General features: G+C 36.4%; 5 protein-coding genes and 1 long non-coding RNA gene across 7 annotated transcripts; 3 read left to right on the top strand and 3 right to left on the bottom strand.

The window, feature by feature from the left end:
* Positions 1-2,925: 2,925 nt before the first annotated feature.
* LOC110750628 (2-oxoglutarate (2OG) and Fe(II)-dependent oxygenase superfamily protein) lies at positions 2,926-4,547 on the top strand. The gene is made up of 3 exons (XM_021950988.2): positions 2,926-3,192; positions 3,491-3,738; positions 3,850-4,547. The coding sequence occupies exons 1-3, from the start codon at positions 2,926-2,928 to the stop codon at positions 4,415-4,417; spliced, it is 1,083 nt and encodes a 360-aa protein (XP_021806680.1). The 3' UTR covers positions 4,418-4,547.
* Positions 3,868-5,178, bottom strand: LOC110750629 (uncharacterized). The gene is made up of 2 exons (XR_002525768.2): positions 4,847-5,178; positions 3,868-4,351 (listed from the first exon to the last, which is right to left on the bottom strand). It is a non-coding gene; the product is annotated as an uncharacterized LOC110750629 (long non-coding RNA).
* A 6,042-nt stretch (positions 5,179-11,220) lies between these two features.
* LOC148296859 (uncharacterized) lies at positions 11,221-12,354 on the top strand. The gene has a single exon (XM_088249645.1). The coding sequence runs from the start codon at positions 11,451-11,453 to the stop codon at positions 12,159-12,161; it is 711 nt and encodes a 236-aa protein (XP_088105771.1). The 5' UTR covers positions 11,221-11,450; the 3' UTR covers positions 12,162-12,354.
* Positions 12,355-12,636: 282 nt separating this feature from the next.
* Positions 12,637-16,012, bottom strand: LOC110750632 (uncharacterized). 2 transcript variants are annotated; one of them, XM_088247952.1, is made up of 4 exons: positions 15,869-16,012; positions 15,043-15,156; positions 13,608-13,898; positions 12,637-13,343 (listed from the first exon to the last, which is right to left on the bottom strand). In XM_088247952.1, the coding sequence occupies exons 2-4, from the start codon at positions 15,148-15,150 to the stop codon at positions 12,771-12,773; spliced, it is 972 nt and encodes a 323-aa protein (XP_088104078.1). In that variant the 5' UTR covers positions 15,151-15,156; positions 15,869-16,012; the 3' UTR covers positions 12,637-12,770. The 2 variants fall into 2 exon arrangements, with proteins under 2 accessions (XP_088104078.1, XP_088104079.1); XM_088247953.1 differs by lacking the exon at positions 15,869-16,012 and adding an exon at positions 15,365-15,860.
* A 2,264-nt stretch (positions 16,013-18,276) lies between these two features.
* LOC110750631 (uncharacterized) lies at positions 18,277-19,388 on the top strand. Its single transcript, XM_021950989.2, has one exon. The coding sequence runs from the start codon at positions 18,446-18,448 to the stop codon at positions 19,190-19,192; it is 747 nt and encodes a 248-aa protein (XP_021806681.1). The 5' UTR covers positions 18,277-18,445; the 3' UTR covers positions 19,193-19,388.
* Positions 19,389-20,404: 1,016 nt separating this feature from the next.
* Positions 20,405-25,323, bottom strand: LOC110750635 (RGG repeats nuclear RNA binding protein A). The gene is made up of 7 exons (XM_021950993.2): positions 24,820-25,323; positions 23,345-23,660; positions 23,174-23,239; positions 22,910-23,042; positions 22,484-22,642; positions 22,324-22,380; positions 20,405-20,879 (listed from the first exon to the last, which is right to left on the bottom strand). The coding sequence occupies exons 1-7, from the start codon at positions 25,013-25,015 to the stop codon at positions 20,697-20,699; spliced, it is 1,110 nt and encodes a 369-aa protein (XP_021806685.2). The 5' UTR covers positions 25,016-25,323; the 3' UTR covers positions 20,405-20,696.
* Positions 25,324-25,604: the final 281 nt, after the last annotated feature.

Raw genomic sequence — 25,604 nt, 5'->3', positions numbered from 1 at the left:
ACTAAATCTAATACTAGATAACATATAATATTCTTTAACAACATGTATGTAAAAAATACTCATTTTTCAGACAAAACAAGAAACTAATTATATATATATATATATATATATATATGACTACGAAATATATGACTGTATATACTACAACATGCGACATAACATTATTATTGTAAGCCTCCACATGTCGCGTGCAAGAGTCAAATTCGGTTAAGAAAGGTGTTAACATTATTATATCCATTAGGCTTTTGTCTTCCTTGTGTTTTGCATGGTTTGTCTCATCTCTAGTTGTTCTAGGGTTTTCCTACTGATCTTTTGGTTCGATCTTTGTAGATTTGTGTAGATCTATTTTTTTTGGCCTCTGATGTGGTGTCCTTTGCAGTTGTGGGTTGATGAGGTGGATCTCCATTTGATCTTTGTGTTGAGGGATAGAGTTGTTGATTTTGTGGATATATACTATCAATTTGTGCTTTGGGTTTAAGTGTGTTTGGGAGACATTGTGATCATGTGTCTTGGTAGAAGTTGAGCGGGATTTGCTTTTTTTTACTGATAGGTGTTTCCTATCCCCAACTCCCAAACTCGTAAAGAGTTTCTCATCTCTCATATGATCTTCTTTCAGCATCGGATGCACTAGCTTTATGGATCCTTTTATGCTTTGCAGTTCATGGTGAGCCAGATCTTCAAGGTATAAAATTGTTTTAACTCATTGTCATGCCATAGTTTGTTTATTGTTTACAATAGCCCCTTGTGAGGCTATAGTCTTATAATGGCTTTTTATTAATGAAATTGATGTGACTATAAAAAAATTATTATATCCAGGGATAGACCTACCCTCTGGTTAGCCCAGGTGACTTTGTCTTTTTTCAACCTAAATTAAGCTCACCCAATGGACATTCATGCACTACACTCTTTTATTGGTTGTGCGCCACGTGAATACCTATGAGTCTATGACTTTCTACTTAGCATAGCATACTACAAAGAACAAAAAGGATATGGTCACTCCGTTTTGTTTTGGACTCTTTCTTTCTTTTTTATGTAATTTTACACTACAAATGATAAAACTAATAAGTTAAGGTCAGTTACCTCAACCCTTAACCCTTCACCTTTATTTATTTTTTGGTTAAAAAAAGGGGCCAAAGGCCAAACACAAACAACCCCCATTTTTTTGTTGAAAACAACCCTTATTTTCTTTTTTAGTACAAAACTGGTCGTTCACTTCACGCACTCCTTGCAAGTAGAAAATAGAAAAAATATAGGTATTAGATTGAGGGGTAAAGCTCATTATGTCTTTTTTATTATGATATATTTTTGTGATCAATGAAATTACTTCTTAATAGGTTTGTGCATAATATAAATTTAGCCCATTCCAATTTGAAATCCTGAGTCCGTTCCTAATTATATCCATTTCTCTAGTGTTTCTGGAAAACCAGCTCACCCATGTAGTTTATAAAACTTGGCAAGAAAACCAGGCATTTATATGGCTCCATTGATCCCAACATAATCTAACCACGTAGAATCGTTTGACAATCAACTCGTTTTTAGTTTTTAATTGTTAATTTCTCTAATACTAAACTAGAAGGAAAGTATATAAGGAAATGAAGGGTAAAAAATGATAGAAAAATGACACTGAACTAAGAATGATATTCGAAATAAAAACTTAGAAGAAAAAACAAAAGCTCAAGTTTTTTAAAGTATTTTATTTTAGGTAACTTTTCATATACGGTTCTTCCACAATTCTCCCTCACTACCTTTCTTTTACCAACGTACATTTTTCATTTTCCGCTCATATATTTACTCTCTATCTCTAAAAAATAAAAAGAAAAAAAAGGAAAAAAGAAATAGTTATCAAACAAACGCTTGAGTTTAATTACCTCATGAAATCATAATTAATTGTGCGTGAAATAATTAATACGGCAGAAACAAACATTTTATTTCTCTTTCTTCTTAAAACCTCTGACGTTACAAAACAGCCCCCTCTCATCTGGCGCGTGAAATACACTCCCTCCACCTCCTCCCACCCACCCGCATAAAATTTGCAGCTCACTTTCCTCTCCATTTTTCCAGCAGATTATTTGCAAAACATAAAATAAAATAAAAAAACAAACAAACAAAGACAAAGATAAACAAGATTTAACTTGTGGGTCCCTTTCTAGCAGAAATTTAGCATCGCTTGATGGGGGCTGCCTTGTATCAAATCAACCCAAACTTTTGCACCACTTGGTTCTAAATGCTTCGCTCCCTCGCAACGGCAGAATTAGGAATTTTTCAAGAGATGAGCTAGCTAAAGTTATTAGCTTAAAATATAATAGTATATTTTTTTTGTACTAACAGTTTCTATAGTTTTTCTAGAAATAAAAGTCACATTAAATCATATAAATCATGTTAGTTGTAAACACAAGAAAAAAATTGGAATTAGAGCCATATTATTCACGAAATGGTGAATTTTATTTAGAAAAATGCTTCTCTTTTGGAGATACGTTAATGAAAAAAGATTAAAATTAATGTTTGGGACAAACTTTGAAACCAAATACAAATGTGGAAGACCTTTGACTATGCTTATTGGTGTGATAGGATATGCAATTGTATATTTTGTATTTATTTTTAGTTTAAAATATTAGACTATATATGTTTAATTATTATTTTTTCCCCAAAACCTTCCCTCTGCTCACTCAAGCTAGAAATGTGAAAATGACACATTTATTCATGTACCCCAAAAAAAAGCACTTTTGTGTACTATTATTCCATACAAACTTCCCCAATACATTGTAACTGTGCCAAAAAGCAAAAAGCATTTTTATTATATATACCAAATTTTAAAAAATAAAATAAAATTTAAGTTCACCTTATAAATATAGCACCACCCATATCACAAATAGTATACGTATAGCACAAGCCCCTCTCTCTCTCTCTCTCTCTCTCTCTCTCTCTATGGAAGGTCACCTTGTGGGAAAGAGCTCATCATCAAAAGCAGAAACAAAAGCTTCATTTACAAGTGCACTCACACTTACCCAATCGGGGTTGCCTCATGTGCCTCAACGCTATGTTCTTCCTCCTTCACAACGCCCAAACCCTTCTTCCTCTAGGCTCTCTACCACTCTTCCCATTGTTGACCTCTCCCCCTTGCAAAGCCCTTCTCTTAGGCCTCAAATCATCAACAATATTCGGATGGCTTCTAAGGAAATTGGCTTCTTTCAGGTACCTATTGTTAGCTACATGTATAGGGAATTGTTATTTTGATTTCAAAATTAGAATTTTTAGTTAGTATTACATCTATTGATTGTTACACCTCATGTATGTGAAGGTGGCTGACAAAATTTCATTAATTATTGGCTTTAAACGTAACCTCGTTTCTACTTAAGTTGCGATTGTTTGTTTTTGTTTTACGTTGCATGCATACACTGTTGTTATTAAAATTCGAAGATCGCTAGCGCCTCCCTCATGATTACTTACCTAACCTATTAAACTCTTATGTTAACGGCTATCCTCTTTTCAGGTGGTTAACCATGGAATCCCGTCTTCGGTCATGGAAGATGCCCTAAGTGCTGCAAACGAGTTCTTCAACCTGCCTCTTGAGGAAAAGATGCTTCTAGGTTCGGATAGTGTTCATGCACCTGTAAGGTACGGGACAAGTATGAATCATGCTGTGGATAGGGTTCACTTTTGGAGAGACTTCATTAAGCACTACTCCCATCCTATTTCAAAATGGATCCATCTTTGGCCATCAAATCCTTCTTGTTACAAGTAAGTTAACCAAACATTCTTTTCGAAACTCTATTGAATATTCTTGCCACATTTGAAGGCAACCTAGCTAAATTAAGTTCAAGTCTAAATGTCTGCAAATTTCTATGACAGAGAGAAGATGGGAAACTATGCCAAGGCTGTGCAAGTGCTACAAGAGCAAATAATGGAGCTTGTCATAGAGAGCTTGGGGCTAAACCCTAAGTACTTACAAGAAGAAGTTGAAAGTGGGTCCCAATTAGTGGCTGTGAATTGCTACCCTGCATGTCCAGAACCAGAGCTTGCCTTAGGAATGCCTCCCCATTCAGACTATGGCTCCATAACCATCCTGCTTCAAAGTTGTCCAGGGCTTCAGGTAAAGGACCAGAACAGCAACTGGCAAACGGTCCCAGCCATCGAAGGAGCTCTCTTGGTTCAGCTGGGAGACCAAATGGAGGTTCTGAGCAATGGACATTACAAAAGTGTTCTTCACAGAGCAACAGTTAGCTCTGAGAAAAGTAGACTTTCCATTGCCAGTCTCCACAGTCTTTCTTTGGACAAGAAAGTAGGGCCTGCACCAATGCTTGTGGACAAGCAACATCCACAGTCTTACAAGGAGTTCAGCTTCAGAGACTTTCTGGATTTTATCACAAACAATGATATAGTTAAGGGAAGGTTTATTGATACCCTCAAACAGAATTAAAATCCATCAAGTAGCTAGAGTTATGTATTTTGTTTTATTAATGTAGTTTTGTTTAGGAATCAAAGTCAAGTTTGTGTTTTTATTTTAAATAAACATATTAATTTAAGCATAAATCTTTCTTATTTGTTCATCCAGCTATCATTATTATTAGTTCTAGAACTCAATTTCCTGCAATTAATTTCTCTTGATTTGAAAATATCCATACAAAATCTGATTTATTATTATAATTAATCACTTAAGTCAATAGAAAATAAATAAATTTATATATCAACTTATCATTAGTCAACCAAAAGAATCATGATGATCATAACATGTCAACCAAGAAATTTTTCATTAAAAAAACAAAACAAAACCTCAAAATTCGTGGAAATTAAATTGAGTACAAGTAATTTATTTTGTAGAATTTCCTGAGAAAGTAAGGCCACTTACAGATTGTTCAAATTATGTAAAAACTTGCCCCACTTAAATCCTTATGTTCCTGCAATTCACTGGAGATCCCTTTCCTTCTCAGTTACAGTCCCTACAGAGAAGAAGAAAGCTTTGAAGAGAGAGAGTGAGAGAGAGAGAGGTGATGCAACATCCCACTATGTCCATGGGTATGTCAATTTAACGGCTGAGATTAACTCTGGACCCAAAATATCTGATATATTAACACAATTATTTAGACTGGGATTGCCTGGCGTGTGATTACTCATACGGTTGTTTAAGTCTCAACGCATCATTAACAAACATACATTCCAATTTATATCCCACAAGGACAAGTGGCTTTTTTAAATAACAACAATTGAGGAGAGAGGTCATTGAACTTGCAACAAATGATTCTGACCAATTGAGTTATAATAATGGCGGAGCTACTTTTAGACTAGGGTGAGCTGTCACTTATAGCTTAAGTCGTTAAAAAATTTATCAATGTACCCGAACTCATAAGTTCGATTCCCTCCCCAATATTACTTGTATAAAAATAAAATAACAAATTCACCATATTTTCTGAAAATTTGGATACCTCATCCCATAAAATTAGTGCACACCCCATTGCAAGACCTCCTTAATCAAAATAAAAAAAATTATACTCCACGTGGAAGAAAATTTCTGACTCCGCCTTTAGATATAAGTACCCACCAATGAGAAAATATGACTTAAATTGCTTAAAAACTTAGGGCCTGTTGGATAACCATTTTTTCTTTTTCTTTTTTTATTTGTTGTGCTAGAGTATATAGGGAAATGAGAGTGATGATGAGATTGAGAGAGAGAGAGGATGAAAAGGGAGGATGAGAAAGAGGAGTAACAAAAGTGAAAACAAAAACTTGAAAGTGAAAACTATTTCAAATATATTTCAGTTTTTAGTTCTTATTTTCACTTTTGTTACTCCTCCCTCTCATTCTTCCCTCTCATCTTCACTCTCAATTTCATCTCCACTCTCATTCTCACTTTCATTCTCCCTTTTTTTCTTCTATATTCTAGCACAAAAAATTAAAACAAAAAACTAAAATTGAAATGATTATCAAACGCCTTAAACTACATGATTGATATTCATGGTAACATCGAAAATATTGAATAGAGTTTAACCTCCTCTATTCACGCCCCAATATTTACTTGAGATTCAATGAAGGATATTGCACCAATCGTACGGTTGTGGAATTAATTGGTGCAATCAAAATTGTAAGCAAAACAATGTAGAGATGCTAAAACAAATTCTAAAAGTTCCAATTCGTCTATTGATGTTTTGATGCGAAACTAAAGCAGACTCGCTTAGAACTACTAAGCATAATCTCATATAAAGCCCACAAACTCAAAATAACCGAAACCCTAAAATAGTACGTGAGCTTAAATGAATTATATCATAGTGCCACCACTTGAAGAAGCGACACCGTCAACCCCACCATCGCATCTAGCCTTAAGATTCATCATTTATTATTATATGTAACAGGGTTCCAAAATGTCACCTAGTGTATAAAATTTATAAAGTTGACTCGTGACTAATAGTTCTCATTCAGTCACAAAATCATCATTTTAATAAGCAACATTTCCTCCGTGAGAACTTCAACTTGCTATTACATTTCAAAAAAGCTAGTACCTAGTGGTGAACTTGACTGTTAAAGCATCTATGGAAGACACAACGTCAATGTCTTGTACTATGGTGATTCTTTTCTAAAAAAATTTACCAAGTTTGGATAGACAGTCATCAATTTCCAATTGGATCTTTCTAGTTTTGCTTAGGCATATAATTAAGAATTGGAAAACTAAAAGCACCTAATAAGATGAAAAGACATTTATCACCTTTGATTGTGATTGTAGTGGCACCATCGTCGACCCACAATAACCGACCAAGCGGTCTTTTCCAGTAGAATTTTTATTATTATTTTTTTTGGGTCTTTTCCTATTTGGTATAGTGGTACACCAAATAGGTAAGTCACATGGAAGTCGAGATACAACCCAGCAAATAAAAGCAACTAACAATGATACTGCTAAAGAAACATAACAGAAAATACGAAGCAAAATCAAAAAGTTAAGGACAAGGCAGACCATCCAGGGCCAACACCAGCACCAAAGAGGGAGGTGGTTGATTAGAACATGATCTTTCAACTCAAAATCAATTGGCAATATTGAATAGAGAGGTTCATAATCTTTTAAACTCTTTATGTTAGGTTTCCATATCTAATGTGGGAGTCTTTCAATACGTCCCCTCATGTGAGGTCTTATGCTCCTAATATGTGGACAATTTTTATTTGCTGGCATAGGAGTACATGGGGTCGTTGTTGGGCCTATCATGTAAATAACTTGACTTTCATACGATGTTAGAATGTGAACATCCAACTCAAAACCAATTGGCAATGAATTGTGAGGCCCTAGATCTTTCAAATTTGTTATGCTATACTTTGATCTTCAATGTGTTGGAATTTTCTGGTAATACTAGTAGCAAATCACTCAAGAGATTATGCAAAGATAAGAGAAAGAGAAGTTTGGAATTGGAACTCAGAGGCCTAGCAGTCCAGACTTGTTTTTCTATTTTTTGAATTGATTCACAATGAGAGCAACTCTCTCTACAAAATATCTATTACAAGCTTAATTGCCCACTTGGTGGTTAGCTTACCTACCAAAAGGAAAGGCTAGAAATAGCCAATTCACATACCACCTATGTGTCCTCATAAGAGCACTTCCACTCATTGTGCCATGGCAAAAGGCAAGGGCAAGTAAGGGCACATACTATTCACATGAATAGTGACTATCCTAGCAATTTTTTTGATGCATTCTCACCCATTGCCATGACAACCCAAGGGCAACTACTATTCATATGGGATATGAGGAGAGGAATTTGTATGAATTTTGGTGTGGGAAGTGAAGAACATGGCTAGGTATTTATAGAAGAAAAAAATTCTGAATTTTTTGGTCTTTTTTTCTTCTATTTTTTTCAAATTTTTTGGTATTTAAATTGATCGGCTACATTACACTGACATCATCATGATGTCAACTTGCCCAAGCAACAACCCGTGAAAGCCTTGCCTTCAGGCTTATCCAGTTTCATGGCCCACTTCTTGCCATGACAATTTTTCCTTGGATGGAAGTTGTTTTTGGAGCCTAGGCCCCCTTTTGCCATGACAAAAGAGAATGGGGTGGAAGTGCTCTAATAGCCATACAAACAAACAGCAATATTGAAGTTTCTCACAAAAGTGGCTCAAATTGATTTTTCAGAGAATTATCACTAGAATTTCCCACAACTGTGGCTCAATCCTTTTTTTTTTTTTTCCAAAGAATTACAACAAGAGCATTACTCAAGTTTAAAACAATGGAAGATGCTCTCAACAGTCGGGTCGATGGCTCTGGCGATTAGAACCGAGGGGATATGGTTTAAGTAAAAAAGAGGATAACTGAGGACCTAAAAATTCCCCAGTTGTTGTGGGCTCGGTTTAGGTGTAGGTCTTTGTCACCTTGGATGAAATCACAGTTTGTTTACAAACACGTTTATAACCCCACTTTGAATCATTCCAATTTCACTATCGTGGATGGGTCCTTCCAACTCCAACATGTATGCAATGATCAAGATTTTCTTGAGTCCGCTCGGCCTATGAATTTTCTTTGAGCTACTCTTGGGAAATTGAGTCACTATCAATCATATTCTTGCTCCAAACCCTCGCCTTTAACGCTGCGTTATGTTTGCAATGATATTGCTTCCGACTTAACGATTTGTGTTAGGTGCGCGAGATATGATCAATTATAATTTATTTGTTTAATTGATAGTTTGATATGAATTTTGATTAGATTATTTGATATTGATTTTCGTTAGATTAATTGATGATTTGATATGAATTTTGGTAGACTAATTGTGTAATTGGCATGAATTTTGTCCATGAATTATGAATGATATTAGTATTGTTTAAATTCTAAGGGTATTTGGTTATCTATATATATTTTTTAACTTTTAGCCTTTTAAATGTTGCACCTCGTCTAAATTAGAAGGGAGGAGAATTTCTCACATACACAAATGATGTCATAAGGGTTCGAACCTTAGACCTTTGGTCTGCAAATTAAGGTCATTTTCCACTGTGTTAGACTCCATTGGCGTATTTTACTCAGTCTTTATGTATGAGAAGCTTCAATATTATTTAATAAAACATTTTCTTTAGATTGGAAGAAAAAAAAAAAGCATTAAAAACCTTCACTTTCCAGCTATCATTCATATATCAAGTAACCAATAACAATTAACAGGAAAAAAAATATTTATTCTTAAAGTAAAAATATTATTATTTTTCTGGTGAAAGTGTGCATGCAAAAAAAAGATTGAAAGAAATGACATTATTTCTAGTAATATGCTTTTAAGAGAAATTGATTGGGAAGTTAAAAAAAAATTACTCTTATTACAATTCAAACTTCAACTAGTAATTAAAAAAAGTTTCAAAAAGTGCATTAACTAAAAAAATTTAAAAATCTACTAATTAATTTTAGCTTTCACTTGTTTTGTTTTGTGCAACAAAAAGAACATCTAAGTAATGGTGAACTTTTTTTTATTTTATTTTTAATTTGAAAATCAATGAAAACCTTATTGATTACGGATAATTGATCAACATTAATTTTCAAAAATAGAAAAAAATACTGAAATTTGAAAGAATCTCTCTCTCTCTCTCTCTCTCTCTCGTCGTTAATAGGATAAGCAATTTTCATTTTCAGCTTTGTCAAAGTTACATAACCATTGAAAAAAAAAAATTAAAACAAGGGGAGAAAGAGAAGCAGAAATAGCGAGTGATTAAGTAAGTTTAAAAGAAATTTTCAAGAAAAAGGTTTAATCCAGACTCTGCAGGCCGCATGCAAAACCAATTGAATATCACGTAAAATCTTTAAAGAATATATATAAAAAATATATACTTTATATCTCTAGCAGATTATAGAGTTTCTTTCCCCTAGAACTCAATTATCTTCGTTCCGACTTCTATTCGATTGCGTATATGCAAAACCGGTTGTACATCCTGTTTAATATGCAAAAAGCTATGGGCTCTGTTTGATCACAGCTAGCTTAGCCATCATATATATGAGGACAGCTTTGGTGAATTCATTCAAAGCTCTCATTGAGACAAGCATCGGAAAATACAAACAGAAAAGAAACTCGCAAACAAACAAGTAAATGCGCTTATTCTATGCAACAAGTTAGTCTGGGTTCTTGTTTCTGAGCTTGTTTTTTGATTTGTAATGGGTAATATCACATGCATGGGGCAGTTTTTTCCTTGTTTGGTTTTAGGCTTTTTATAGTATTTGCGAATCACATGGGGGATGGTTGGCTGCTGGTTTTGCTTACACACGAATAGGGACAAAACAAACTAAAAACCAAACTTTCTATTGTGCACTGTATGCATTAAAGCAAATATATAGGGCACATGGTATGGGTTGTAGCTAGCTTAATGTGGCACCAGTTTTTCTCTGCCAGATGATGTTTTTGCTCTTTAGAGCAATTGGGCTATGGCGGCACGATATTAAGTAGGCAATAAAATAAGGGCAAACAAGAGGCCAAAGGGCGGAACCAGATATTTATATATTGGCTGGTTTGAAGAATCAAACCAACAAGCGGGTTAAATATATAGCTATGGGTGGATGGAGGCTAGAAGCTACAGCCAAAGCCACCAACACCTGATGCAAAACAGATAGCACCAGAAAAACAAAATACAGAAACATACTGAAAGATCCTAGCCCAACCCCATGACTACTCCTAGTTTTTGTCAAGGCTTGGACCAAAACTGTGGAGTGAAAAAAACACCTTGCACCTTATCAGCGTTTCTTCTAGATTGTGGGTATTCTTCTTTCTTTTTCTTTTTTTTTTGGTCCTGGTCCCAAACGTTTTGGGACAGGGAATTAGAAAAAATATATTTAGCCGATGTGCGCTATACGCGCAGCAGCTGCGCAGTTTTGGGCCTTTTTTTTGTTTGTTTTTGGGTCTGAAGCCTGGATTTGCTTTGAATTTGCCCAAAGTGAGAGGAGCTCAGAGAGAATTTGATCCGAGGTGAAAGATTTGTTAAGAACCCTTCAATTCTGATTCCTATTTACAAAAGAGCTCGTCTTGAAAACTTTCCTATTTTTACCAAAGTATATATATAAAGACAAAGATAATTAGGGTATTTTAGGGAGAGTGTGATTTTGTGTCGAAAAATAAGTTTAAAGGAATTTCTAAACGTGGGTATTGGATTGCATTACGAAAGAGAGAATTTATTTAGGTTCGCAATTATCTCCTTATCAAATCTTATTATTTACAATTGAATATAATATTATTTTTTCTGAAAATCAAAAGGGTCTTTTTTTTTTATAAAAAAAAAAGAAAAAGGAAAAGGATTTATACACTAAATAAAAGAATTACAACGGTCATCTGCCGTTGAAAACTTGAGGACCACGAAATCCTACTTCTCCTAGTGGAATTAGGATTGGATCTTGAAAGCAAACCCCAATGCCTATATATACCTGATATCTGTAGGAAATTAGAAACCCTGCAACTCTATTCCCTCAGTGTCCACTTCTTGCATTCTGTGTTTGCTCTGTTTTGGTCAGCCGTGAATCTATGGCTTCCATGAATGAAAGTATGCCACAAGTGATCAAGGTTGGGTTTCAAAGCCGCAAGCCAAGGATGCGAGTTATGAAGCCCCCTCAGGTTTTCCACTTCAGAATTCCAGAAGCAGAACCAGAAGAATGTGATCTCATGGATGAAGAAGAATTATCTCCCTATGGTTATAAACCTGTTGCCCTGTCTTGTTCTGAAATTAAGCCTTGCAGTCCTTGTGAGGCCTCTTCTTCCATGGAAGGTAGCAACAATGGCGGCGACCTTTTTGAGTCTGATAGCTTTGCTGTTCATTCTGTTGGTGGTTCATGTTCTACCTCACCTCTGGACGCTTGGAGCTCTACCCATCATGATGATGTTGTTGATGATGATGATGTTGTTGATGATGATGATGAGCAAGAAAGCCATGAACTTGGCGCTTCATTCTGCCCTGCAAGTCCAGAGCCATCGTCTCCACCAAGACTTGCTTTCTATTTTGACTGCAAGCTGTGCTTGAAGATGGCAAGAGAGCCAGTGGTGACTCCATGTGGTCATTTGTTCTGTGGGGATTGTTTGGACAAATGGCTGCACTTTTTCACCTCTCAAATGGAGTGCCCTGTTTGTCATAGTAAGGTGCTTGATTCATCGATTATTCCGATTAGGCCGACACCGGTATGCAACAGAGACCTTGAGTTAAATGTTCCACCAAGATCAAAGGGAGGGTTTTGCTTTTGAAGATTCAGTCAATGCGGAGAGCTTTGGGTGCTGCAGGAAGCTTAATATAGTACAAGATATATTGTGTATTTTGTTTATTGTACTATGAAGCAAAAGCCACTTTTGCCAATTATGGTGTTTTCATAATGTAATCAAAAGCCAATGATAATACAATTGTAAAGTCCTTTTACTTTCTTTTTCATAATACAATTAAACGATGACAGTTTACAAATTTAAACTCATCCAATTTTTTTTTTAGTTCAAAATGCATCTGCAAATCAGGTGCCCATCAGCAAAATAAAAATTTCTCACACCTCTAATGTTCCCCCACTTCTCTGAGCTTCAGATTGAAGCAGAAGAACCAATCTATCTTTTTCATTGCATATCTAAACTCCCCTGCTCTTACTCGCAAGCAACTATAAATTTAGCAAGCTACACATTTGGGACTCAAAGGCTCTAATATATATATATATAACAGAAGTTGCAATTTCTCACATGAATCAGAATATGAGGCCTTCAGTCTTATAGATCACTTGTATAAAAGAATGATAAACAGTTTTCCAATGAATATTTCCATTCACTCTTTTTTTTTACAATATAATTACAATAATCTTGGTCTACTCACAGCTGTTAATTCAAATCCAATTTATCAATTACTTCAAAATGCATCTGCAAATCCGGGGGGCTATCAGCAAAATAAAATTTCTCAAACACCTGTAATTTTCCTCCACTTCTCTGAGATTCAGACTCCAGCAGATGAACCAATTTGTCTTTTTCTTTGCATATCCAAGGTCGTCTGCTGTCACACCATTGCCTGGGAGTTCCATGAAGAACAAATTTGATTCCTGTAGCTTCTTGTATTAGGCATTCGGAGATTTTCTCAATCACGCTATAGTCAGTGATATATGCACCAGGGGAATTTAATCCAACATCCACGTAATGAATTTCTCTGATGCTGTTAAACAGGCTTTGTTTTGTTCTAGGTATTATATGAATCTCGTCTTCGACACCAATTTCCTTTTCCTCCAAGAGTGGTGGATCTCCAGAGGGTTTAACATCTGAGAAGCCAAGCTCAGTAACTAGCTGGTTAAGTACAGTGCCACCCTTGCTGAATCCAAAGAATAATGTTTTAGGTAGATCAAAATGCGATGCGGATATTCCTGGTATAAGCAGTTCTTTCCCTCTCGCAATGTCATTCTTGACCTGCAACCGTCAAAAGTTTAGAGATGAGAACCATCTACTGCTAAGAGTGATTCAGGGTTCAAAAGAAGGATGAGTCTTTTAAGCATAGCCTCAGTCTATCCAGTTTAAATTTTGACAATCATTGATATTACGCAGAGCATATTTCATCACCTGAACACTCCTCTTCCACAAAAAAAGTATACTTGAGCAAATAACACTTGAGTGATTTAATAACCAAGAAAAATAATGATGCCAGAAACACTACGAAGTCAGGTCAATATGTACCTGTTGAAGGCAACTTGATAAGAGTGAAATAATCGACCCAAAAGCTGGGGATCCAACAGGGCAGTATGACTTCGGCTCTCCCCATTGATTAATGGACGGGACAAAGTCGTGATACACAGCAAAAGGCCCATTGAAAACAGAAGCATCAATAACCCAAGCATTGGTCGAATCACCAATCTTTGAGACCAGTATTTCAGCAATATTTTGTAAGTCAGATAGCCTCTCAATCACTGGATTCCCAGTGCCTGATACTCGATCTCCATTGAAAAAGATAGCATTTGCTGAAGGAACCTGTCTCCCAGGAAAATTTTAAGACACAGTCAAGTCTTCATTCTTCCAAAGTCAGATAGGAGAAAAAATATAGCAAGGGTTTAAGATCTGTCCTGAAGAAAAGCAGATACATTCAGAATTCATAGACTACACCTCATAGGAAATTAGTAGTCATGTATTTCTAACATTTTCAGGAGAAAGAAGAAAACCGGACTAAAGTGTGAATGTTTCAGAAGAATTCAGTTGAAGACAGGAAACAAAGGTTTGCATGTCTTTGAGTTATTAAAAGGGTTGATGAAGGAAGTTGAGGTTCCACCCCAAAACCAATTGGCAATGGGGGGAGTAGCCCAACTCCTTATAAGCCCTTGAAAGGTTTTCTAACTTTCCAATGTGGGACTCTTTACCTTCACATTCTCACACGCCCCCGCACGTGTGGCGAATTTTCAAGCCTATCACGTGGACAACTCATATTGGGTGACGTGGAGCACGTGTGGCCGTTGGGCTTTCACACGTGGGCTAACCTGCTCTGATACCATGAAGGAAGTTGAGGTGAGGTTCCCCACGGGGGCGTGTTGAGAGTATTTGTCCCACATTGAAATGTTAAGGGACCTAGCCTGGGTTTATAAGGAGTTGGGCTACTCCCCCCATTGCCAATTGGTTTTGGGGTGGAACCTCAACTTCCTTCATGGTATCAGAGCAAGGCTTCACGTGTTGGGCCCAACGGCCACACGTGCTCTCACGTCACCCAATATGTGTTGTCCACGTGTTAGGCTTGAAAGTTCGCCACACGTGCGGGGGCGTGTTGAGAGTATTTGTCCCACATTGAAATGTTAAGGGACCTAACCTGGGTTTATAAGGAGTTGGGCTACTCCCTCCATTGCCAATTGGTTTTGAGGTGGAACCTCAACTTCCTTCATGGTATCAGAGCAAGGCTTCACGTGTTGGGCCCAACGGCCACACGTGCTCCCACGTCACCCAATATGTGTTGTCCACGTGTTAGGCTTGAAAGTTCGCCACACGTGCGGGGGCGTGTTGAGAGTATTTGTCCCACATTGAAATGTTAAGGGACCTAGCCTGGGTTTATAAGGAGTTGGGCTACTCCCCCCATTGCCAATTGGTTTTGGGGTGGAACCTCAACTTCCTTCAGTTGAGTTACAGAACTTACAGATAGTGTTTTGGAAGTACGTGAAAGGCAAAGAGATGCTGCAACTCGGTAGCAGGTCCTGGCATTAGGGTTCAATGGGACCTTTAGAACTCCACGCCAGCGGTCCATAATTAACTGTAAGGAAAATTGACAATTAACAGAACTGAGAATGGGATGAGCCACAGTTTAATAGAAATCAACAAGCTGAAAGAAAATGAATTTCTGGTGTATGTAGACAGTATCCAAGGAGTGAGAGAACTACATGAAGACAATTGAAACTGCAGTAGAGCAAGCAATGAACTATATATTTATTTATGTTTAAAATTAGATATATATTACATACTAAATTGCCTTCCTTTTGGCTTTAATCTTTCAAGTTTAATTCATCACCAAGCCTGAAGGTGCTGAATATGTGAGCCAATAGAAACCTAATACCCTTGCACAAATGTTCACCATCAAGTGTAATATTTATTTCCACTTTTTCTTTAAGGTCTTACCTTCCTCCTTTTCATTATATATCTGACAAAAACTGATTGATAATAGAGACACACAAGCTGATTAATGGAGAACTTTCCAAAAGACTCTTACTTTGGCAAGTTCAAATTATATAAGAAAAACCCAAAAGCTAAACCTTTTTTCCTTAATTTTAAAACTTTCTCCATATGGCGGCAAACCCAGATCATTAGAATTGTAAATCTTGGCGTGTATCAAGCAAAAACCCAAAAAGAAAATTACATCAGAGAACTTCTCACAAACAGCTAACAGGCACAAAAGGTTATTCAAATAACAAACAGCAAAATATTTAAACAAAAATAATCAGAAAATTTTGGGGAGAGAGAGAGCTTACTTTAGCTGAAGCAGAAGATGAGAAATTATATAAATCTTTGTGCGCGGTTTTTTTCTGCGGGCATCTGATGCTTTTTTTTTGTTATAAAAGAGCGGGGGCAATATTTTATTGGACCCATTTACGTTTATTCGACCTTTGGGCTTTGTTTCCACGCCAACCCAACAATATATATTTTTTTCAAAAATTAAAAGGGCCTTTCTTTTTTATAAAATTCGGAAAGTTTATTTTCGAATAAAAAGTTTTGATTTTCCAGTTTGGCTTGATGCTATGATTTAAGCAGACAGTGATGTATCTTTATCTTGTGATTTATAATGAAGTATTCCACCCTTTTAACCTATATATATATATATATTTCCTTCTATTAAGAGATCCTTTAAATAATTTTATTTAAAGGATGCCCTTTAAGATACCCTACAATTTTTTATTTTTTATTTCCAAAGATTCAAATTTTTAGGTCTTCATTCATAGATCTTCCTTACAAAAAATTAGACAAATCGGAAACCGTTTCGACATCCAATTGTGTTCTACAAAATCAATAAACACGGTGCTTCAAGAAAGTAATAAAATTTAAATAACTCAATTAAGTGATCAAATGATATCGGATTCAAGTGATTTTTTTTTTATAGAGATGATCTTTGAATGAGTATCTACAAAATAAACAATTTGGATTAGTGAAATACAATCCGGAAAGGGCCCTACAAGTGATGTCCCTCAAATAAATTTGAGGGATATATATATATATATATATATATATATATATATATATATATATATATATGGGGAATGCTAGCAACCTTCTCTCCAACATTCTCCTTTGGACCTTCTCCCCTTACCTTATGACATGTGTCCCTTTCTTTACACTTAAAACAATGTAATTAATGCATTAAACAAGCTATCATTTGTTTTCCAAAATTACCCTTATTAAATATATTGATTTTAATGTTTCCTTTAATTTATCCAAATTTTTTACAAACTTCTTACCACCTTGTTAAAAATTAATTAAGAAAAAACGTTTTTTTTTAAAAGACTCTAACGGGACATTCAAATAAAACTTAAAATTTAAATAAGAAAAAACGTTAGTTTTATTTTTTGTTTTTTGAAAGACTCAAAAGGGAGTAAGGAGACACATTGGTTTAAATCGAAAATTTGGTATGCCTGAATTTTAGGATTTTTTTTTTCTTTGAAATAATCAAACTCCAAAGGCAGTAAGGGATATAAATAAAACTATGAACTTCCCTTCGAATATGATTATTTGTGTTTTTTTATAAATATTTTTAGTTGTTACTGAAAATGCTCTTTAACTTTATTTAGTAGTTTAAAAAATTACAATTAATGAACTTCCTTTTGAAGGAAGTCTTTTTTCTTTCTAAAAATGTGATCTTTCTACTGGGTGTTTTTTTTAGGTCATTTTTTTGTGTTTAAAAAAATAGAAGTTTTATCTATGAAAAAAAATAGACATTTTTCTTTTTTTAAAACTGAATTTTTTATTATTTAATTTTTTACATGTGGTAAGAGAGTTGTAAAATTGTTTTTGAACAAATTGAAGGACAAAACATTTAATAAGGGTACTTGGAAAAAAAATGTTAGCTTGTTTGATGCATTAGTTACATTGTTTTAAGTGTAAGGAAATGGACACATGTCATGAGGAAAGGGGAGAAGGTCCAAAGAAGAATATTGGAGAGAAGGTTGCTAGCATTCCCCAATGCCACATATACTTAATGATGATATTGCTAATTAATCACATTTCTCGCATAGATAAAACCGACTTGTGTCACATGTGATCAATAAATATAGTATAACTAAACTACAAAGCATGAGCAAGTGAAATTAATAAAATGGGAAGCTCACTTGTAACAGTTAATGTTCTTTGAGATGATTTGCTACCTCACAATCTCTTAATCAAATCCAGAGATATATATATATATATATATATTACTTTAATTAGCTTAAGCAAAAGATGAAAATAAATTACAGAAATTTGGTGTGCTCAATTTCTTTTTTTATTTTTAGTAAAAGCGATGGGGAGGGGGGTTTACACAAATATTCATTGGTGCCTCGGGGTTTCAAATCTCTGATCACATAGACGAGTAGAGCTTAAGCTCAACCAACTAAACTAGACCCCACTGACGTTCGGCTTCATTTACAAAAAAGAAATATATAAGGGAGTTACATAGGGTAATTTGTGTCTAGGCCCAAAAGTTACTCTACTATGTTTCACCATGGGCGCAACCCAGCCTTATAAACCTTTTTTTTTTTCCCCAGAAATGAAAAGGGTCATTTCATTTATAAAAAAAAAAAAATGAAAAGGGTTATTTAGCAAAAGGAAAAATGAAAAAGGTGCAGCTATGGAAAACTTGGGGACCAAGGATTTCTAGTCGTACAACTAATCCGAGTAGACTTGGAAGTCAATTGGGAAATCACAACCCTACCCTATTTAAGAAACCCCTCAAAGTTTAGTGGGTGGTCATTTGTTCTTGAATTTGGCTTTGGGTTGGTTCTTGATTAGGCTTCTTTTTTCGGTGTTCAATTTCTTTGCGTTTCTTGGCATTCTGGGTTTGAATTTGATTAGTTTCATCTATGGCTTCCAACAAGGAAAGTATGATCAAGCGTGGGTTTCAAAGCAGCAAGCCAAGGATGCGAGTTATGAAGCGCCCTGAGATTTTCCACTTCAGAATCCCAGAACCAGAAGAATATGATCTCATGGATGAAGATGAATCTGCTTCTGGTTTTGAATCTTGTTCTGAAGTTAAGCTTTGCAGTCCTTGTGATGCTTCTTCTTCTCCCATGGAAGGCAGCAACACTGGTCCTCAGTATGACGCTTTTGAGTCTGATAGCTCTGCTCTTCAATCAATTCGTGGTTCATCTTCTACCCATGAAAGTGATGATTCAAGCTCTACCCATCATCAAGATGATGATGATGAACAAGAAAGCCAGGAACTTGATGAGATCAACGGCCCACAGAGCGAGTTTGGTCCATCGTATTCTTCACCCTCCTACGCGACTTCTTCAGAGCCATTGTCTCCACCAAGATGTGCTTCCTATTTCGACTGCAATTTGTGCTCGAAAATGGCCAGAGAGCCGGCGGTGAATTCTTGTGGCCATTTGTTTTGTGGGATTTGTTTCCAAAATTGGTTGCAGATCTTCTGCCTTGACCATCCGGAGTGCCCTGTTTGTAAGAGTGAGGTGTCTCCCTCCTCCATCACTCTGATTCTGCAGCCTGCCTCTGCCTCCTCCGAGACACCGGTTGGCCACGGAGACCTCAGTTCTGGCTTCAATGCACCATCACCACCAGGACCAAAGAAGGGGCTTTGTTTTGAAGATTGAATTAATGTGGAGGAGGGAGCTATATAGCCTATTGATGTTGCAGTGTTTGCTCAATGTTGAATATTATTATTGTGCTTGTAATTCTGGTTATCCAATTACAGCCTGAAAGTTACAATAAGCCTTAAAAAAAAAATGTAAGGAGGTTTTGTTAATACAAGGAATGATCACATGATGACATGATTTAAGGAAACAACAATCCTCAATGCTATCCATACCGGTCCAATAAAAAAGGATAAAGCAAACGCGTTTTATGATCAATATGGAAAATATTGCATATTTCTTGAATATTGCTAACCACATCTCTTGCATAGGCAGGACTCTGATTTTGCAAGTAGTTACACTATTATTAAATATATGATCGGTAAATATGGTACAAAATTAAAGAGTTATTTGCCTAATTTGTGCCAAACGGCACAAACCACCTAGTTAATGCACTTGTGACAATAAACTCAAAGCCACACTTTTTCTTTGTAAAGTACCAGGCTAAGACATCAAGTTGTGACGGGTAGATCGTGGCTAATGTCGTTTGGATTAGAAGTATTTTCAATATTAGAATGAATCAAATTATTATTTTTCATTTAGTACTAGATCAAAGTTAGAAAGTGAAAACTAAAGTTAAACTAACACTCCAAAAGAGTAAAAAAAATTACACAATGTATTTACGAAAATGGTAAAATGGAAAAGTTTAGCACGCTAGTAAGTAAAATTTGGTCAACTTGTGACCTAAAACTCGTAAAAGAAATAAAACATTACTCTAATGGTGCTCAAAGATATATTTAGTGAAACATTTTACAATAAAACGTTACTCAGAAAAGTACTTGCGAGTTTAACTTTATCCTACACCCCCTTCAAAATCAGGTTCCTAGTTTCCAAGGAATTAGGGAGAGGACAATGGCAGAATTGATCCTCCCTGCGATTTTAATCCACCTCGGTACGTTGTGGCTTGCCTAGACCTTAGAACATTAATTCAGTAGATAACTTTTGGAGCTTGACAGTGGGAACGGAACATTGAAAGGAATCTGAATGAGATCAACATGTCTCAAAAGACATACTTCAAAAGAGACATCAAAAGACACTTTCAGGGCATACAGATGAAAACATTTATCATTTTCCATGTTATCAAGAGAAGAAAATTGTGAAAACTCGATTCCAGGGGAACCAAGTACTGCCTTGTTCCAGAATCCTGATAAACGAAATAGAGTCAAACATCTATTGAAAACAAAACTGGTCAGGGATTATATCTGGTAACGAATAAATCCTTTCACATGCCCCAAAGTCAGAAAAAACAGTAACATTGCATAAGGATAGAAAAAGAAAAAAAAAGAAAACAAAAACTACTAGGGGTACATATGAAACTGAAATTTACAATTTTAAGTCATAAATTTTCTTTTAAAAAAATTAATACAGGAAATCCAATTATTCTAGTCAATTTCCTGCTTCAGACGAAAGGAAAGAACCCAAAAATCGAATGTCATCGAGACTGTAAGTTGGGTTCTTAAGAATCTCACTTGCCCCCCAAGGTTGGGAACTGTCCAGGATCTTCAATGGATGGTGCTGCAGCACTGCTGTGAGAGTAGTTGTTGCTAAACCCTCCCCTGGGACCACGACCACGCCCTCGGCCACGCCCACCTGGGTTGTAGAACCTTTCTCCTTCAGCAGGCTTTAAGAACTCATTGATGCTGACAGACTAGGACCACCAAACCAAAAAAACCAGAAAAGAGGAGTTCAGAATCACCCATGAAGAAAACAAGAAATACATTTTATTAGATGAGAGAATCTCAGTTAACATTACAAAGCAAATCACCAAAAACATTTACCACAACGTCACACAAGTAACAGAAATGCTATTCTGCTCGGTCATAGGGTGGAAGTGAAAAACAATGTCATGTGTCATGCAGAGCAAAATATAACAGGAAATTGGGAAAGGAATTTTAGTAATACTTTTTAATCAAATTCAGAAATTAAATTGCAAAAGGCAAACAAAAATAAGATTTTTGAACTTTGTAAGTGATTCAAGCCGCACTAACTAAGACATCCAATCAAATTTAGACATCATGGTTGTTTCTGCACCACAAGATATTCAACAAAATTCTAAACAGGCACACTACAAGAGATCTGTTGCAAAGATTGCCAATGGACTAAGGAATTGGATATCAGCTTCATCTCCCAACATAATTTTGTTTATGTTTCTATTGCGAATAAGTACTCTTCTAATGATAGGAATAAAGCATTAACTAGAGATTCTGGTGAACAGACAGTAAGGGATGGGAGACGAATAAAGTCACCCCGTGTTCCATTCAACTATGTATTACAAGAAAGATTATTCCTCCAATGCAGGATGAGTGTTGTGGTATTGTTGTAGGATGCGAGTAACAATTAATTGGTGAAACCACTAATAGATTGGTACTCACATCCAACAGCAATCCTACAGCACTCACCTTCCATTGGAGAAAACCCCTTCCAAGAGGGAAACTGGATTCTATTTGGAATGAAAAAAAGAAGCTAACATATATGCAAACACAGATGCAGTGCAAACTCATCAAGGGTGATAATCAAGAGGGGATGTAACAGTCCAACATACATCATTGCTAACACTAAAAGCATCAGCATTGCTAGCACTTAAATATGCAAACACAGATGTGCAGTACAGACTCCTAAAGGGTGGGAATCAAGAGCAGATGTAACAGAGGCCAACATATGGGTCATCCCTGTAAGTACTTGGCGTGCTAAGACAAAATCTCAATCAATATGTGTAATAGAAAGAGGTGCATAAATCTACATCATTTTTCCATCTAAGAAACAGACAACAGAAAGGTATTTCTAGCAAACATGGTAGATAAGTCTGCACCATAACGTCTTTAAAGCATGGGCATTGGTCAACTAAGGCCAGCACACACATTATCACAAAGGCCAGTGCAATAGTTTCCACAAGGCCAGTGGATTAGACAACCTCCACTGCCAAAGTGGCAACAAAAAAAGGCAGAACAGGTAAATGAAAGCAAGAATAGTCCTCATAGAAGGCCACATGCCTATAAGGTGCCAAGATAGAGAATAAATAAATAGATAGGATGTAAATTCCAGGTGAGGTTAGGCTATCGTTTCGACAAAAAAAAAGGATTAGGCTATCGTACCTTTTTGGACTTTTCTTCCTTCTCAGCAGCCTCTTTCTTCTTATCCTTGTCAGAGCCCTGTAAAGATGAAAAGGTCAAAAGGCATGGACAGTTATTGAGATGTTAAGTTCCACAAGATGAATATGAACTTAGAGACATAAAAAGGATTATCAGATCTCACCAATTTAATGAAGATATCATTATTGCCCTTCTTGTTTGATAGCTGTTGCAAAGATGCAAATTCCTTAGTGTCAACCTTTCTTTCCTCAGAAGTCTTAAGTGCCTGCAGGGCTTTCCTCTTCTCTTCGAGCACCTTCTCATACTCTTCAAGAGTCATTTCCTATTCACAACCCATAACAAAATAACAAGCTGGGTAAACACAAGGCTGAAAAGCTAGGATAATATGCTAAGTTGTTGACTTGATAAGTGGGCAAGACAACGCTCTAATTTACAGATACTGGAAAACGAGACATTGATCTATGATAAATCATGGTAAGAGATCTTGAAGAACAACAAAATATCTAATTTACAGATACTATTCATCTTTGAGTTAGTTATCAAAAGAAATTGCTGTGGAAAATTTAGAATGAAGAATGAAGCCACTCACCTTATCCTCGGGTTCCTTTTCTTCCGGTTCGTTAGCAGGTGTCTCCTTGTTTCCATCTGCTGCATCTACCTCTCCCACAGGCTTCTCATCACCCAAATTCCTTTCAGTTACATTAGCAACTTCTTCGGTCACCCTAAGTATGAAGAATGATAAACATCAGGGAGAGACTAACAAAAACAGAGAGCATCTTAACAAGAGAAACCTAGGTAGGAAAAGAGATTTTAAAGCGATAATGCAATTGGGTTGTAAAAGAGATGTAGTTACTGTGAAAGTTCATCTGTTTCTGATCCCCAGTTGCCACGCCCAGAACCTTCACGTTTGATTTCACTTCTGCAAACAGAATAAGAGAAGTTGAAAGTATATTAAATAAAGATTCTCCTTTCCAGAAGTGAAAGTATATAGCGGATTAAAATGGACTACAAAATTAATATTTACCCGCGGCCAGTTCCACTACGACGTTCAAATACCCTGCGAGGGCGTTCCCCGTCACCGACTTCCCCATTTCCGAAACCACCGCGGCGACCACCACGGTAAGGACCACGAGGTCCACCATAGCCACGCCTTTCAGACTGATTTCCATCACCATCTTCAAAAGCACCTTGGCCAGCAGGTGCTCCACTGTTGGTGAATGTGTTTTCATTATTGGGTGATTCACGATTGTACCCACCACCACCACGTCCACGGCTATATCCATATCCACGTCCACGTCCACCTCCACGACCTCCACCAGCTTCATTCCTTGCTTCCCTCACTGTTCAAAAAGAAACAATTAAGTAAACAACAGTAAGAAAGGGCAACTTCAAGAAAAACATCACAGAACATGCCCTTGAGATAACGAAGTATATGATACAAAAAAATTTGAATTTTCATAATAGGCACAGGAAAGGTTTCACCTGGTTCATTTCAACACCAGCTTAAGGGCGAACACTATATAAATCATATATAGCAGTGAAAAAGCGACATGTAGTCATTGTCTCTAAAAGAACCATTTGAAAACAGAATATCCTTTAGCAAACAAAATAGTGAAATACAATTTTCCACATTGTTATTTTTCTCCACTTCCAATTTATAAAAAAGAGGACAAAAGAAAACAAAACAAAAATTTCTATGGTTTTACCTTTTAAGGGATTCAAGGAGGTTCAAAATGTATTTTCAAATGCAAACATAATATAATATTTTCCTAAATGTAATCGTGACAAAAACACCAGTACCACTTGGTCACCCACAGGAAAATATATCTAACAAGAGGAACAAAAGTAAAACACACTATTAATCCATTCATACACATACATACAAAACTGTTATTCTGAATGATGTCTTTTGTGTATTTTTGCATGCAAAGCATGCATTTCTAAATGAAATTACCCTTATTCATCTAATAAAATATGCATGCGTGCATTGTACATATGCAAATTAATAGGCGTATACTAGAATACGTGTGCAAACATGTACACGGACATATATTTGTGTACAAAATCTATGTGCAGGCGTGGGTGCATACATTCTTATGCCTATAATGTATGTAACAAATACCAAACCACTTTATATTTTCCTCTCTCTTGAGAACATTTAAGGACACACGGCATTCAACTTCAAGGAAAACGAAAACACGAAAAACAAAAACAAAAACCCAAATCTAAATAGGACACACAAAAAATGTCAGTTCCACAAACAACTAAATGAAGAAAAGAATAGACAAGCCAGGATTCCATAAAACCCAAATGAAAACAAACAGAAGACAACGCATCTCCAATCACAACTTCATCAGTACTATCAATTCCAGTCTATAAGCAAAGACCCAAAGAACCTCACAAAAACCAAATAGCCAAGCAGAATACAAAGAAAATAGCCCACAACTCATTCACTTAGAACTACATATAGAGCAAGAGCTCAAAAACCAAAAATCTCACCAGCCTGAGCAGGAGGTGCAGGCTTGGAAGGCAGCTTAGCCGGCTTGGTCTCTTGACCCTGAGCCCCCGGCTTGTTCTGAGCCGGAAGAGCCTTCTTGGGTGCCGCAGCCAGTTTCTGTTGCTGGGCTGCGAGTAGCTGCGACGGGTCCTCGGCATCATCGTCACCCAACAAATCAAATGGGTTCATGGTCGCCATTTTCTCAATATACCCACCACAGAAACCCTAACTTCTTGAGATTCTTGCTGTCAAAGACGACAGAGAGACCCTACCTTACCAATATCTCCATTTATGTATTGAGATATAGATGCTTTCCAGATTATAGAGAGAAACAGATCTGAAAGATTGAATCCTTAGGGGTTAGAGAAGGAGAGAAGGAGAGGAGAGAGAGAAAAACCCTAGCCGCAACTCACAAGAGCAGAGATAGAGAGTGTGTGTGGGAACCTAATCTGAAATGCTCAATTTATTGTTGGCGTTTGTTCTATGGAGCTCGTGGTGTCCTGTGGTCTCTCAATATAAATATTATTTAGTGCACATACCTAATATATCCAACATTTTCTATTAAGTTGTATAACTTTTCATTTTCTCATTTCTAATACTTATTTGCACATAATTAGCGATTATAACCCCCCACACACACACACAAAAACTACCAACCACAATGTGTGGTGCGCTTGGCAAATTGCCACCTCCAGCTGGCGAGCTACCTGGTGCCTCAATAGCAAGGGTTCAAAACCCGTTGAAAGCACTTTGTGGCCAAAGACAAGCCGAATCCCGAACGGGGATT

Source organism: Prunus avium, chromosome 2 (genome assembly GCF_965620075.1).
Source record: "Prunus avium chromosome 2, drPruAviu1.hap1.1, whole genome shotgun sequence".
Classification (NCBI taxonomy): Eukaryota; Viridiplantae; Streptophyta; class Magnoliopsida; order Rosales; family Rosaceae; genus Prunus; species Prunus avium.
Note: the sequence above shows the minus strand (reverse complement) of the source record. Positions and strands in the feature narration are given on the sequence as shown.

Coding starts and splice junctions, on each gene's coding strand:
- LOC110750631 (XM_021950989.2), top strand. CDS start 18,446: ATGGCTTCCAACAAGGAAAGTATGATCAAGCGTGGGTTTCAAAGCAGC.
- LOC110750632 (XM_088247952.1), bottom strand. CDS start 15,150: ATGGACCGCTGGCGTGGAGTTCTAAAGGTCCCATTGAACCCTAATGCC. Junction 13,899..15,042: donor GTACTTCCAAAACACTATCT/GTAAGTTCTGTA, acceptor CCTGGGAGACAG/GTTCCTTCAGCAAATGCTAT. Junction 13,344..13,607: donor TATCAAGTTGCCTTCAACAG/GTACATATTGAC, acceptor TGACGGTTGCAG/GTCAAGAATGACATTGCGAG.
- LOC110750635 (XM_021950993.2), bottom strand. CDS start 25,015: ATGGCGACCATGAACCCATTTGATTTGTTGGGTGACGATGATGCCGAG. Junction 23,043..23,173: donor GAAACAGATGAACTTTCACA/GTAACTACATCT, acceptor CTTCATACTTAG/GGTGACCGAAGAAGTTGCTA. Junction 22,381..22,483: donor ATGATATCTTCATTAAATTG/GTGAGATCTGAT, acceptor TCATCTTTACAG/GGCTCTGACAAGGATAAGAA.
- LOC148296859 (XM_088249645.1), top strand. CDS start 11,451: ATGGCTTCCATGAATGAAAGTATGCCACAAGTGATCAAGGTTGGGTTT.
- LOC110750628 (XM_021950988.2), top strand. CDS start 2,926: ATGGAAGGTCACCTTGTGGGAAAGAGCTCATCATCAAAAGCAGAAACA. Junction 3,193..3,490: donor AGGAAATTGGCTTCTTTCAG/GTACCTATTGTT, acceptor TCCTCTTTTCAG/GTGGTTAACCATGGAATCCC. Junction 3,739..3,849: donor TCAAATCCTTCTTGTTACAA/GTAAGTTAACCA, acceptor TTTCTATGACAG/AGAGAAGATGGGAAACTATG.